The sequence below is a fragment of the Varroa jacobsoni genome, unplaced genomic scaffold (assembly GCF_002532875.2).
Source record: "Varroa jacobsoni isolate VJ856 unplaced genomic scaffold, vjacob_1.0 scaffold_480, whole genome shotgun sequence".
Classification (NCBI taxonomy): Eukaryota; Metazoa; Arthropoda; class Arachnida; order Mesostigmata; family Varroidae; genus Varroa; species Varroa jacobsoni.
This window is the reverse complement of record NW_019213382.1, coordinates 15,630-30,364: the sequence shown is the minus strand read 5'-3', so window position 1 is coordinate 30,364 and position 14,735 is coordinate 15,630. Positions and strand designations below refer to the sequence as shown.

Sequence of the window (14,735 nt, the reverse complement as noted above, 5' to 3'; positions counted from 1 at the left end):
ACAAAGCATTCCAATCTACATGTTAATATTCAACAATTTTATATAAATGATATCTCTCAGAGGACCCGAATAATAAACTTGTAGTTCTCAAGAGGTGCGTACACACACACACACACACACTGTAGAAAGTTATAAACAGTATCGTAAAATACAGAGATGAAGGAAACATTTGTTCATAATTCATCTTCATTTGTGTTAGACTAGCAATCCGTAGGATAATGTGGACGTTTCCGAACAACTTTTGACCAGAATCTAAGTCTCAGAACCAGCGGAACGTTTTAACACCGCCATAGCGCCGATAGACATGATATTAAAACTGCCGAACTATTCGGGTATGTTTAGATACCGCCGTTTCGAAATATGCGTATTGTTCTCTCGCAGGCTTTGACCAACGGCAATAAATGTCGTCGCGAAATTACCCCAGGAAACTGAGCCGAAATACCTGAAACATTACAATGAGTATACACACTGATAATAACTCGAAACTCGGAGTGCGTCCTATTGCATTGAACCATTAAGTAGATGCCTATCTTAAAACTCAGCTCAAAATAGCCTGAATGACCCTTACAGTTAGGCATACGTACAATGCCTCTCTAGTTGCACCCCTAAATCTCACGGATCATGTATGATATATGGATATGCAGTCTGTTTATTTCATCTATATAGCAAGAAACTGACAGTGACAGTTATTTAGTAATAATTTTTTTGTGATACATGGTAGTACACTAGAATCGATCGAAGAAGACATTGTAGTGTCGGTGGTTTGCTCGGCTGATTGCCGATAGTCATTCGGGGCATTAATTCGCAGATCTGATCTGTCTCGTTTTATAGGCCGATCTATCACGCTCTGGCATGATGTTTCCTCCGCTTTACATCCCTGCCGCCTTACCGGAGCTGCGCCCAGTAACAAATTATTGAGCTTTCCTTTGATTTTAGCAACTGCTGTTGTTGCTGCTCCATAGTTGAGTTCTACTCCTATCCCACTTGTCTGCTCTATATCGGACTACATCAAAAACATAACACTTCTCAGACATAATCTTCACAGCTGGCTTTGCCGACCGGCGTACTCAGAGATTTGCCGCGCATGAGACTACTCGAAGGATACCATCCTAATCCTCACTACCCCACGTAGCAATGACAGGCCAGTAGGAGAGTGAAATAAAGATAATGAAGGAAGAAGAACAGAAAGGAGTTGATGGATGGGCTTCGTGAGTTCCGCAGACACTCGATGGAGCCTATAGAAACGAGATAACGAGATGATATTTAGTGATATCAGAAGTACCGTTGATTGGCAGGCAGAAATCTCGACCGTACGAGGCAGACAGGGGGCACCTAGCGGAAAACAATGAACGGGCAACAATAACGTTGGGGGTTATGAAAGCAGCGGAATAGGAAAAGAACGAAGGAACTCCTTGTCTGTTTCGTGCTACGGGCACAGTAATCAGCTAATACTAGCAGTACGACTAGTACTAATACTAGCAGCAGCAGCTAATGGCAGTCATCGATTAGGTACAACTGGGGTTTTCTGGCATTCCACTAGTGCTAGAGTTTGCTGTGCGCGCCGTCCCTTCTTCCCATCTATCTAGCGGTTGACAAGAGCTGTTGCAGTTGTCGAAACAGGACAGTAGTATTATAATATCGAGGTTCAAAATGAAGCCCAAAAAGAGGCGACAGAGAGGAACAGATGAAACACCGTGCGAGTTCCTGGACATATGAGCGACACGGACGCACACCTGGCTAAGGGGCTCTGTATGAAGTGGATTCGACAGAAGAAATAGGACAAACCTTGTTAGGTCGGAAAGCTCGTTTGCGTAGAGTCGTGAGAACGGATTCGGGTAGACAAAAAAAAAATGCTGAAAATCTCCTCAGGCGTAAGGCAAAGACATCAAACATCCTATATTACTGCGTGCGTAGGAACTAGGAAGGAACGCCAGAAACGGAAATCATGATAGTGATGTGGCAGTACCTCAGTTTGTGGCTGATAGTGTAGTGTTTGAACAGAGAGGGGCCGCTGGAGATTGACGAAACGTAGAGCCACTATATATTGCTGTACTTCATTCTATCGTTGTTGAGGGGAGGAGGGACTGACAGCCTCTACCGGATCCGATCCAAACTCGACGGACATTTGCGTCATATTTGATCTACATAAAGTTTAACCAAAGTCAACACCTACCCATGGAAATGAAAACCCACTTTGCTGTAGGATTATAGACGCCACAGTATACAAAGTACAATAAGAAAGAACTCTACGACAGGTTTTTAGGTTGCGTCTACGTCCACAAATAGACGTATGCAAATTAAAAGCAAACTTTAGTAGCGCTTAGGTGAGTTGTCTCTTTTATGATGAAACAACAATGCATAAGGTGTTCCTGACATATTTCCTATATAAAAAAAATGACTTATTTATCGACAGAAATTAGATGGTATTTATGTCTTGTTGGAAACATTTGAAGCCGGAATACCTGATCTCTTCTAATTAGAGGCTCTATTTTGCCCACATCACATTGCTATACGACCAGGTAACCCGGCGCACATTACTTACCCGTTATTTTTAGTAATTATATCACGGAAAGTCAAACCTCTCCCTATAATTACCATTTGCAAAACTGTGAAATCTGACAACATTTGACGCCATCCACCAAAACATAGCAACAAACTGCTACGATCTGTCTGAGCGATAACGTTCATGTAGCGACGAGAAAAGCAGGTCGACGGAAACAAGCCAAGATGAGATTCCTTTTGCAGCGTCCACCGTCTCCATCCCGCCATCCCCTGCATTAAATATGAATATGTTGACATTGCTGAGAATCATAAACGCGTTTATTTCCATCCAATTTATTAATGAATATTTTAATTAAACAATCCAATTAAAGCAGGCAGTGAGAAACTGTTTAATAAAAAAAGTCGCGCAAAACGCTGACAAAAAATATCCTCTTTAATACTGACAACGATAACCGGAAAGCGCTGAATCATATAGCATCAAAGCTAGAGACATCTATTGCAAGGCATATCCACTTGACACGTTTGGCTTTACGTTTTGGAAAGGCAAACAATTGGTAACAGATAATGCGGCTTACCTTTCCTGTTTATTAAGGACGTGGGATATCCTGCTATATTAGTGGCCCAATCTTGGACACACGCTAAAAAAGAGTTAGTCCCATTTTTAGCCTCGAAAACTTAAAAAAGTGGACCCATCGGGCTTATTTTAGGCTACTACCAAGATCATTGTAACCGTAACTATCAGCAGGCAGATAGATACCCGATCACTTGTCTGGAGGCATCAAAGACCTCTTCCAATATTCTCCAGTCGGACCTAAAAGTATTGCTTTGTAAAGAAACGCCGCTTATAATCTTCACAGTTGACCCGAGTTGACCTTTTCGAAAACCCGAAGAGATTAAATGTTTTTCGGAAGTCAAACTTTGCGCTCAAATAGTGCACTCTTCTTATGATTTAATTATCTTGATAACTTGAAGGCGTCGTTTTCAGTAAATAACATATGAAATATATTCGTCCACCTTTTTTCTTACGAAATTAACTATAGTTAATATAACTTATCTATATTCGAATGGAATAATGTCACACAAATAATTTAACTCATAGACAAATTATGAAGCGATCTTTGCTACTGCTGCTCTTGCAGCATGTGGGTGGTTCATGGAACTGGGCTATGCGGAACGCGAGGGCTTTGCGCGAAGTGCCTATTATCACTGTTTAGCAGAATAACAGCAGATCGTAGCGTCCATTGTTATCGTTTCGGTTTTTAATAAATAATTGTCCCGGGGCCCTTTACAGATTATCCGCTCATTGCTTAGAGACACATACTACAAACGGTTATATACAGTACCATGTTCGTCACCAGAGTACACGTTGATTATGATGACATTGATGAAACCAGGAGAATCCGCGGGCGGGTGGGCGGCTCGGAAAGCTGGACTCTCAGACGACAGCTTGGGCCTTCTTAACTCTGTGCGGCTCAGTTCACTGACTGGAGTTAGAATCAAAATGGTGGCATATTACCGAGCGTCGGACGAGCCGATCTTGCCTGCGGCGACGGCGACGGCGGCGGCGGCAGGGACAGATGCCCGGGCCCCATTTGCAAAACGCCCAGGTGTCTGCTGCTCGGCAATCGCAACTTAGTAACGGACTTAAAGCAAGGGACTGGCGCGACTTTTAAAAAAAGCTGCTCTAAACACACAGTCCAGCGACAGCATCGCTACAAGGGATAAGTATTCGAGAGAAATCTGACCATGTTGATTTTTCTAGTCACAAAAAATACAATTGTCGCGGGTCTAAACTGCATGTTTATCGTAGTTGACGCTATTATTAGTGTCCACTAGTAAACACGGAACGGCAAAGAGGCCGAGTAACGCCCTTCTGAGGCAGTTCTAGAGCAAACAACAACAATGACAATAGAATAAAATCATCCGGCGTATGGAAGCGGCACTTTTTCTTTAAGTCACGTGTTTCGACAGCGGTTATTTAGGCCACTGTTCCAACGAGCGCGTACAACATTTCGAAATGCGGAACAATGCATATGTATGACCAGTTTACTTGACCCTTCTGTCCTACTTCTATAACAAAGGCTATTCTTTTCTCTGTTTCCACGTTATCTCAGCTGACCTGGCCGATATTGATTGGTTCTGATAGGTTCAAGGTTAAAACGCATAAACTGTTAAGGCTAATGTGTCTGAAAATGTACTTTGTCTACTAATACCAAGTCCCTAAGCTGAGCTGAGTGAGCAAGTTCTCAACTTAGCAGCCGCTGGCTAGCACTTTTAAGCGCTGATCCTTACCGAAAGTCTTATAAAAGATATTGATCTACTCCGAGACAAACTTTGAGTGTTTGGTGAACGAGCTCTGTTTCTGATCAATCGGACGAGCAGGGCCTAGAGGCATTCTCCAGATTGATATCAGTCGAACCGATCATGAAACGAAAGAACCTCTGAATTGCTCAGCAGTATGAAATGGTTACAAGGATTATGTGAAGAGAACTCACTAATGTATATATACACCAACAAAAAAGCCGTAATATAGTCCCCGAAAGCTATGTCACAAAGGTTCTGCCGCAGACCGTTAATGTAATCCCATCAAAATTCGTCGGTTGTACTTAATGGAAATACCTATACCCACTAACATGTTGGAACCCATATACACACACATCGCTGTTTGAAAAGAAATTACAACATTGGGTGCTTCAATTTTTTTACAGTATCATATTCACTGCTGTCTTTTTGGAAGTTTGCTCCCTATGGCTGAAGCCTTCCAGGTTCATTAACTGCTTTTTTCTGGAGATCGTTAGTGGCGGAAATGCTTTGTGCACAACTCGCGTACTCTAGCCAGGTGGTATGGAACTCTAGGCCTACAGTTTCGGGCATAGCTTCCTTGATAACTCGAGTAGACCACGCACTAAAGAGCGCTCTCATTTAGAGGAGTATGTGTATAGATAATGTTTGCTAGGAGGAAACAGAGACGACCGGAAAAGCCTAGGCTGGTTACGCATCAGCGTCCACTACTATCTAGGGAGAGAGAAAAGGACGGAAAACGAGAAAGAGGATCAGGGAGAAAATAAGGAGCTCATTCCACTATGTTCGATAGACCCAGTACGTGTCTGGGTTTCTTTTCGTTTTTTTTTTCTTTAAAAAAACGTCACTTACAAATTGACAAATCTTGAACCATTTTTCTCTAAAATGTAACATCATGAGGACCCATTATTCAATGGTGGGGAAGGTCTCTAACCTTTCCTCCAGCTCCCATCTAAGGTCCACTAAAATTACGCACGCCCAAAAACAGCGCTCGATCGAGTCACGGACACCCTAATTACAATATCTACAAACGGCCTCAGGTATCTTATCCATAAGAAACCGGTGATCCTCCAAAAAATGCGTGCTCACTGAGCACTTGTGTCAAGCAGGCCGAATTTTAGTTGTCTGTACGTTTTCGTGACGCACATACTTATATCCTTAATTCGTTCGTGTGATTTTAGCTGCTCCCGTCTGATCCTGCTGCTATTGTTCCCACCACTGCAGCGTTCCTCTTGTACCTCTGATATCTTTTTTTCATCTTTTTCTTAAGATAGCTTGCTGTTCGTTCATGCGCCAGCGAATCCTATGGGACTTGCCTAGCGATAATCGTTACTGTATGGAAAAAATCATGCTCCTAAATGTTCTGCTCGCCCGTATTGCTATTTGTTTCTGTGTGCTTGTAAGTGTGGCATGGTTTACTTTCTGGCACTATGCTTTTTGTGCGTACCTGTTTCGTACAAAGCAACTGATTCCATTGCCGAAGCTAGAAACTTTCAAGGTTTATCCTTATGACTGTCCAGGTTGGACAAGACTAAGTAATCTGTTAAACGCTTCTTCACAACGTGTGGTCTTATTATCCAGAATTGTTTCCAAATTATTTTGCAAGATCGTTTATACCATGTAGTTTGATGCTTACATCACCTACCTTCTGTTCCCCAATGAGTATTACCGGCTGCGTCCTTTCCGAGGCTGGTTCGAAGCCATGATCGTTGACGTAAGTGTTTACAATGTCACAGGTATCGTGTTAAAATTTAATACTGTCTCTAGTTACTACTAGCGCTGTTAGGCTATCAGTAAAAGCCATTAGTTTAGCTGGGTCTAGATAGTTTTGTCGCAGGATGTCATCACATTTCATATTCCAGAGAACAGGGCCCAGTATTAAACTCTGAGACACTCTTCTAGACACGGTACGTGATGCCGCTGTGTATTGTGAAGCTGTCATTTAGGTAACTCTCGGTAGCCCTACAGTGCAGATACGGTTTAACGTGTTTTGCTTCATGCCGTTCTTCTGAGAGAGATAAACGCTCTTTCTAGTATCGAATGCCGCTAGTGCACATAATGCCCTTCTCCATTGTTTTTTTCTATCTATCTATCTTATACCGTGTCATTTCCAGTACCGTTGTGGTAATATCTATTGTTGACCTTTCCTTTATAGATCCAAACTGGGTGGTTTCGTATCGTTTCCTTTGATCAGTGTGTTTCCTATTTAATAAACATATTGGCTTGTCTCTACAAATCTGATTCACTAATACAGAGTCGGCGTATTTCCAATGTGCTGGAAATGATCCTCTCGTCCAAATATCATCCGTAAGCTTAGCGAATAGATCTACACTCTTTCCAATTGATCTTTTGACTAACACTGCCCGAGCTCCATCCTGCTCTAAGGATTGCTTCGTTTTCAAAAATTTAATTTTCAAATAATCATACGACGAATCTGGGTCACATCGATCGCCGTTTCTCTAGCTATTATTAGGAAATAGTTCTATTATAACCTCTCCCGCAAATATAGGAATATAGTTAGTTAATTATTTCGTTTGTGAATATCTAATAGGCTCGCTTTTTATACGTCGTCATTTAACTTACCTGTGAGTTTTTCCCGATGTAGTAACTTGCTGGCTAATGAATTTTCTCAACTATATCTAAGAGCTTGGAGTCTGGCCAGTCGAACTGCTAGAACGGTAGCATTCTTCTTATTAGCTATTTTTTCCAATCAACACAGAATCGATATTTACCTTTATTGTTAATATTCTACCTGGATTTTTTTTAGAGAACTTCCTGAGATTGCCGCCCACTTTTTTTGCGCTCCTCCTTTAAGGTGAGTAGCACTGCGGTGGTGTTTTGTATTGCCGAACCCTCTAGTGACTTATTGATATGTTCTATGATCAACTGGGTCGGTATTTATCTTAAAGCAGAAAAACGATGTATTTTATTAACGCAGCTCTCGATGCTGTAATTTATATAAAAGTAATCAGAATCTTTTTTGAGATAGCCTAGCATATCACATTGTTAACGGCCATATAGTCCTCCAGATCGTTACACTGACGCTTTACGTGCTTGTTACTCAAAGAAGTAGCAGGCCTGTCCTAGCCCCCTAGGGTTATAATCATATTGTTACGATTCCCAAAGTCGCAACTTACCAAAACGGACAAACCTAACGTTAGGTGAAAAGTATGCACTTACAATCCGTACGTCCCTAACACAATTTGTTGCTACTGGACGTGATAGTTACGTTAAAATCATCGGTGATAACAGCTGTGTTTCACCCCACCACGAAGTATATGCTCAGCTATACTTCATATATAGTGCTCAGCCAGTATACTTACCTTGTGTTAACTTAACCCATCTAAATTGCCTGGAGAAAACCGATTTCCGTTATTTGCATATTGGTTTATTTTGATTCCGAAGTATCCACTGGAGTTCTTTTCTATAAGCCTCTATGTTTCATGTCCGTCTGGTATCAATTTTAGCACGAAACGAAGTGTGTTTGTGTCCGGCTTCGAACCTAAAAGCCTTCAAACCTCTCTATAGGCCGGGCAGCTTAGGTTGTCCGTTTGGCGTTCGTCCGAACCGCAGTGATCGGCATTCCTTCACCGCGCGTATAATACTTTGTTGCTTTCGTTATGTTCTGAGAAGTTGACTGGCTAGCGTCCGTATTTTAAACCTTAATTTGAACAGAGTTTCCAGAACACCAGCTTCTCAAGGCGCTTTAAATTGGCCCGTGATAATTTTGGCAATCCGAATGCCTTTCAGGTTTTTGACAGGTTGTTCTCTTTCGAGGGACAGTTCTCTATCGTGTCAATTCTTTGTTTCCTATTATCGTGAGCTCATCACACCCATTCATAATTAGTCATCAATACTTGACTACCATTTTGCCCTCGGCTGTGAGGTTCATCGCAGCCGCCACTTGCGAGGAGAAGCAGAAAATTTATGTTTGTTTAACGCGGAGGCATGATGTACTCTGCTTGCAAAATGTATTGGTTTCCATGGATTTATCATTGGATGATCCATAGCGTAATTTTAGTGCGCGGATCACGTCCAGAAGACGTGCTATATATTAAATGAGCTCCTTGTAAACCTTCGATTCAGCCTGATTGTTAGAAATGTGAGGTATAATAGAACGTATATCTAATTTTTTTTTTGTGTTATAATTTCTGCTTCGTAGATCAGAGATTTTATTAACTGTTATTGGATTTTTTATCTACCAGGTTAGCCGACATAAAGAGGCTGGTAGTGGGGGGTAGGTGGTTCGATCAAATTTTTCGCGATTGAATTATCTCATTTCTGAAAACAGTTAATTTGTCTTGGGGTGTTTATGGAAAAATGCTGCCATGTAGGAGGCATCACTGAAAAAGTGTACTATTTAGGCCGAAAGCCTGATTTATTTAAAAGCCTTTATTTATACCAGTCTATGTATTAACATAGCCATCCAGAAAAATTCGAAAGTATTTACGATTCTGTACCTGTGATCATAGTCGGTTTCGAACCGGGTGCGTTTTCTTTCTGTAGTAGAAATGTGATATAGTAAAAGTTTTATTATATATATATATATATATATATATATATATATACGTACAATAAAATTACGCAAACGTGCATGGACTAGCTAGGAGAAGCCAGCACTTTGATCATATAACTACTAGTAGCTAGTGAAGTCTCGGAGTCTCAATGCCAGGGCGACAATTGCTCTTACCAGCATTTTCTGCTGCTTTAATTTTCGAAGAACATTTCTACTGCAACATAGCCGGCTGATCTTGTTTGTCATGCGGCCGTCAGACTTTCATCGTTAGGCACTCTAGCTATAAGAACGGTGAACTCGACGCCAAAAACCGGTTTCCTAACTATTGACGACATCGGCTGGAGGCATCCTATGGCGCGCAGACGTAATACGCAGAGCGTCCGACTAAACCAGCTTCTATAGCTACGGCCATAGGTGCCATCAACGCTCATGTGAAACATATGCTTTGTCGCTTGCTGCCATCTAATGTTTAATGTGACCAAGCATTGACGCTGCTGGTACCCCGCTTCCCTCTGTACGCTCATCTTATCCGGCTCTGATGACCGTCTGTAACGTTGCTGCTCAGCAAAACTTCCTTGACTCGCCGCCGTATCCGTTTTCCCGTTTATCTTCTTCCAATGGCGTCATCAAGTACGGGCACCGGCCGTCTCACTGCTGTATTCTTTTCACGAGTTGGTTACGCCTATCGATCCACCATATTCTGTACTGGATTACAGTACAGGCGCCATTGCTACGATTCCAGATGATTTGTTAGGAACACTGCCGACTGTTCAGTTCTTTTGGTGTCCCACAACGATGTCGAGATGTGGGGCTGACTCAACAATTGCAGCACTCTACTAACAGGCTCACTTTTACAGAGCACTGTCTATAGTGGATCCCGTTTGCGGTAGAATTTCTCTGCTGTTTCTGTAGCGGTAAATAGTCACTGGTAGTGGGGGGTAGGTAGTTCGATGCTCTAAATACCATAAGGAGGCTAAAGTTGATTTGGCCAAATAGGTTATATATAATATAGGAAACCTACGAGGCCCAGACAAGCGAACAGTCGCTTACCAAATTTATTCGACTTGGGCTCAATATTTTTCGAAAGCGGCCAAACGCTGGGCTCTGATGGAGAATGCACAGTCAGTGGTGAAATGGAATGTAGAATAGGGCAAACGGAAAGGATTAATTTTCCCTAATGCTAATGCCTCTGCCGCCTTCACTATAATGGTTTGTTGATACAAAGATACTTGGACTTGGAGTGGGAAGACGGCAGTCAAGTTTAAAAATACGGCTACTGGCGATTAAATTTACTATAGGAGAAAAAACAGGATATTATAAATGACATATATATTAGTATCTATTAGTAAATATATATAACAGAACCTGCATAGGCTCAACCTAAGAGTACTAGAAAAAGGTAAAAGAAATTTTTTATTTATATATGGCTAAACAATGAAAGAACTAAATATATAGCGTTAAGGAAGCTGCTGCAGCTGTTAGGCACTCGAAGACGACTCAGGCAAAGTAGAAAACCAATCAAACATGCTGTTCAACGGCCAGTTTGATAGAGTGCCACACTAATGTACGTCGTTGTATGTTATTTTAATGTTTGATGTCCGTTAATTGCTGGAATTGCTATAGGACACGTAAATTATGAGCTAAATTATTAATTTTTTTTTAAAAAAGCTTCGTTCCGAACCCAGTTCCTTAAACTTAAAGCAAGATGCTCTTAATAACACATTAACTATATTAACTTGATGCATTAGCTTGATGAAGAATAGTATATAATAACAATAAATAACTATCCATAATGCGTATCCCTTATAGAGGTAAGTATATATGCATACAAGGCATGTACCTTCTGTAATCCTTTTCAGTTACCTCCGTGGCTTTAAGCAAGAAATCGAGTCGTACATCTGATATTTTTCATTTGCCCATAATCATTTCATGCCGGTTTATGGTTAGCTTTTCGCCTTAGGCCTCTTTTCTATCACATCATTCATTCATTGTAGATTACTCAAGAACAACTAATCATTTAGGAAATGTTGAAATTCAGACCTACACGTGCTGTTGCTGTTGAACCTCAGTACAGCCGACAGATGAAGTAGAAATAAACAAATGAAGCTCTCTCTCCTCTAACGTGACTTAGACTCTTTTCTTCAATATCAGCTGAATTATGTCTGCTGATCATAGGCTAGTAGTAGGGGAACAGACGTAAAAGACGTAGAAAAGGAACGTGAAAAACTCTGACGGGAGTGGAGGGGTGGATGAATGGCTAGCTGTCTGCAGCTAGAACAGGAACTAGATGTTCGCTGTTTTCGCGCACCGCGCAGTCTTAACAAATGCTCCTCTATAATCTCTCACCAAAGAAGGGCAAACCAGGAGCATTAAAAACAGCGTTTGGTGGATCTTGCTAAGAATTTGTCATACCTCGCCGCTAATTGCATTTAGTAGGCATTTGCGCTACCATAAGGTAAAGTACTTAAAGCCAAAAACCCGAAAGTAACGGTGATCAGAAAAGAGAGATTTTTTTGTATTTATGTTGGGATAACGGAATAGAAATCTTGATGGGGAAACCATATATCCAGCTTACAACGAACAAACACGCGCAGTACACGAAGTTGCCCTCGTATAATAGAATATAATCAATATAGCGCTTTTTAAAGGCGGAGTATTGCCAATGCATATAAGATATTTAGAACTAACATCTTACATAATACAACAATATGGCATAAAATCAGCTCTAAAAATGAATTCGTATCTTGGCGGGAAACAATCCCGCTGCCCCGGTTGCTGAATTGTGAGCGTTCATTTGCATTTTGTTTCTAAATATGTTTGGTGAAACATTACTACAGCTATTCTATTAAGGCTTTCGAAGTTGGGACTAAAAGTCTTGCAACTTCGGTGACAATAAGGGGAATCAATGCTATAAAGAACTGCCTTCATGTACGAAAGGCTCTAACGCGATACTTCAGGTTTTATTTTTATACATTAAGAGTGACATACTACTGAGTCCGTCTACCGGGGCATGGAATACGTGCAATGAATGATAAAGCGACGATATGTCCAATTTCATGTGTATAGCACTTAGGCAGATTGAGTATAGGTGTCTGAGGGCGTGTCGCAGACGAGTTTCTGAAGGCTACTTTAACGTCCGAACAAAAAATACTTCATAAAAATTTACCTTGAAGATATATCCCTCACAAAAGGAAATAAGAAATTTTACTGGCGTGCGTCGATCGCAAACAGTTACGTTGTGAAATAGACCCGTCTTTTATATTTAGGCTCAGTTGAACTCAGTCTACTTGCGTTGAACCTTCGGTTGAGCGTTCGCGCGAAGAAGTTCCTCAGCCCTGATAACTTGGCGATATTTCGGGAGCCAGTTGTAGACCGTTTAAACCAATGCACAATTGACTGATGATCCTACTTGTAAATAAGCGTGCCGCGATCTTAAATCTGGAAGCTACGATATGTTAGAGACTATTTGGAGCTTATATTTTGCTATTCTTTATTCCATTATTTGAAAATCCGCATTTAATTCGTATGAATAAGCTTTATCAGCAACTAACCAGTACGTAGGGTTATCACATACAAGCCGACGTAGAATACTGAGTGTAAAGTTAAGGATTATAGTAATGTCAAAGAAGATGATTGGCATCTACAAAGGCGATGCAAAAATTCAGATAACATTAGTTTCGTTAAAATCACGCCTCAAAGCGAGGTGTTAGCTCAAAGTCTGGCCAACTTCATTCCTCTCAATGTTTTGAGTTTCTTCAGTCTTGAGACGCGAAAAACAAGTTTAGTTGGCAAGCACAAAGTTTCATCACACAGTACTGCAGGCCTACTCTGCCATATTTCCAGTAGGAAAATGGGAACTTGCTATTTAAAAAAGCTGTCTTTAGCCCTTGCTTTAGTACCTTCTGGCCTTCGCTGCAAAAGTTATTTGAACCTTTTATCTTGCTGAACATCATTGCTATTTAGGTTTGACCGGTTACTTAATACGGAAGACTGTATGGAACTGTGAACTTTAGAGTATTTTGCCTCCGGCTAGAACTCTGTCCCACCTAGCTTTCAACTTTTACCTTTAATACGCAGGCAAGTTTCAGATAGTTATTATCATGCTATTATCAGCATGTCGGAAGCGCCATGACCTTAGGACAAACGCAGCAAAATTGTGATGATCCTTTTAGGCCACCACATATCTCGGTTACTATATAAGAAAGCAATAACCTACAGAAGATAAAAATATAAATCGTCGCTAGTTTCGAAAGCTTCTGTATTGCTATCATTGTTTCCTAATTTATTTGCAGAAATTACAGTGGCGAAACGTCCGGTGGCGCCCAAAAAATTGGCGGACGCACTTCGAATCCACCCGGTCAACAGCCATCGCGACCGCAGCAGCGCAAGAAAAATCTCAACATCTTCGAACGTTTTCGGGTGTCTAAACAGGACCGTATAGCGGCCTCGGTGGCGCAACACATACGCGCTGTCCGAGCTGCCGAGGCTCTTGACCGTAACACGCGATTCCGGCACTCGCAAGAGCCGCTGTTTACAATGGACGCTAAACCTCCCGGTAGCTCTGCGGGTGTGGGAGGTCCAGCTGGACATGGCGCGACTGCTGGGCCTCGATTGCCACCTCAGCGAAGCTCTTCCTGCGGAGAAGATACCAGTCCAACAGGTGGTAAGTTTCGCCCTATATTCAACTGTCTAATGCTCAGTAGATTGAGCTGGATATATGACGTTGATGAAGTAAAGTTATGCATTACCTATGTAACAACATGTTAGCGGAAGTAGCAGAATACGTTTTGATTTTAGGGCGCCTACACGTGCAAATGGTACAAGCATCGTATTATAAATGGATGTATACGCGTATACACATAGAGCGTTAAATATGACACAGTAATGCTTACGCATGCTGGGTACTATGTAATGTCTCTGCAAAAAACACGTATTAGATCATACACACCTAACATATGCGTAGACATTCTGATTGGAAAAAACAGTTCCTTTAGGTTGAAGCCTGCTATTCTTGCTTTCTCTGCATGTGAACGGTGAAGTAACATACTGCATGTGCGGCCTGCGGTGTAACCTTCATCTAAAATATGTTCTAATCCTATTGACCTTTTAGGGGTAGCGTTCCACGTGGTTATTTGTAGCGAGACCTAAGCAGGTTGAAGACAACACTTAGATATATGTAGTCTAATACCGCAGTCGTTGATGCCCTTATGAAGAAATTTCTTCAATTAGTAGATATCATGTAAATCCCGTTTTTCGGTGGACCTTATTGACGGCCAAGCTCGACATGCTGTTTATACGTTGTTGACAACGTCGACAATGAGTTCGACTACCTCTCATAGGGTTTTCGTAAAAATTCCGTGCCTGATATAAAACTCATATTTGTTGCGCTTTGGAGTTATACAGGCAACTAGCGTGT

At 41.4% G+C, this 14,735-nt stretch overlaps 1 protein-coding gene and 1 long non-coding RNA gene across 2 annotated transcripts in view; one reads left to right on the top strand and one right to left on the bottom strand.

The window, feature by feature from the left end:
• The window catches only part of LOC111260807 (metabotropic glutamate receptor 5), a gene marked incomplete at its 5' end in the record, with an annotated part of 161,967 nt that overhangs the window by 132,250 nt on the left and 14,982 nt on the right, over positions 1-14,735 (top strand). Inside the window, 1 exon segment of the mRNA XM_022833827.1 lies at positions 13,612-13,982. Within this exon segment, the coding sequence (XP_022689562.1) occupies positions 13,612-13,982 (371 nt within the window).
• Positions 5-6,699, bottom strand: LOC111260811 (uncharacterized). The gene is made up of 3 exons (XR_002680559.2): positions 6,449-6,699; positions 2,596-2,772; positions 5-442 (listed from the first exon to the last, which is right to left on the bottom strand). It is a non-coding gene; the product is annotated as an uncharacterized LOC111260811 (long non-coding RNA).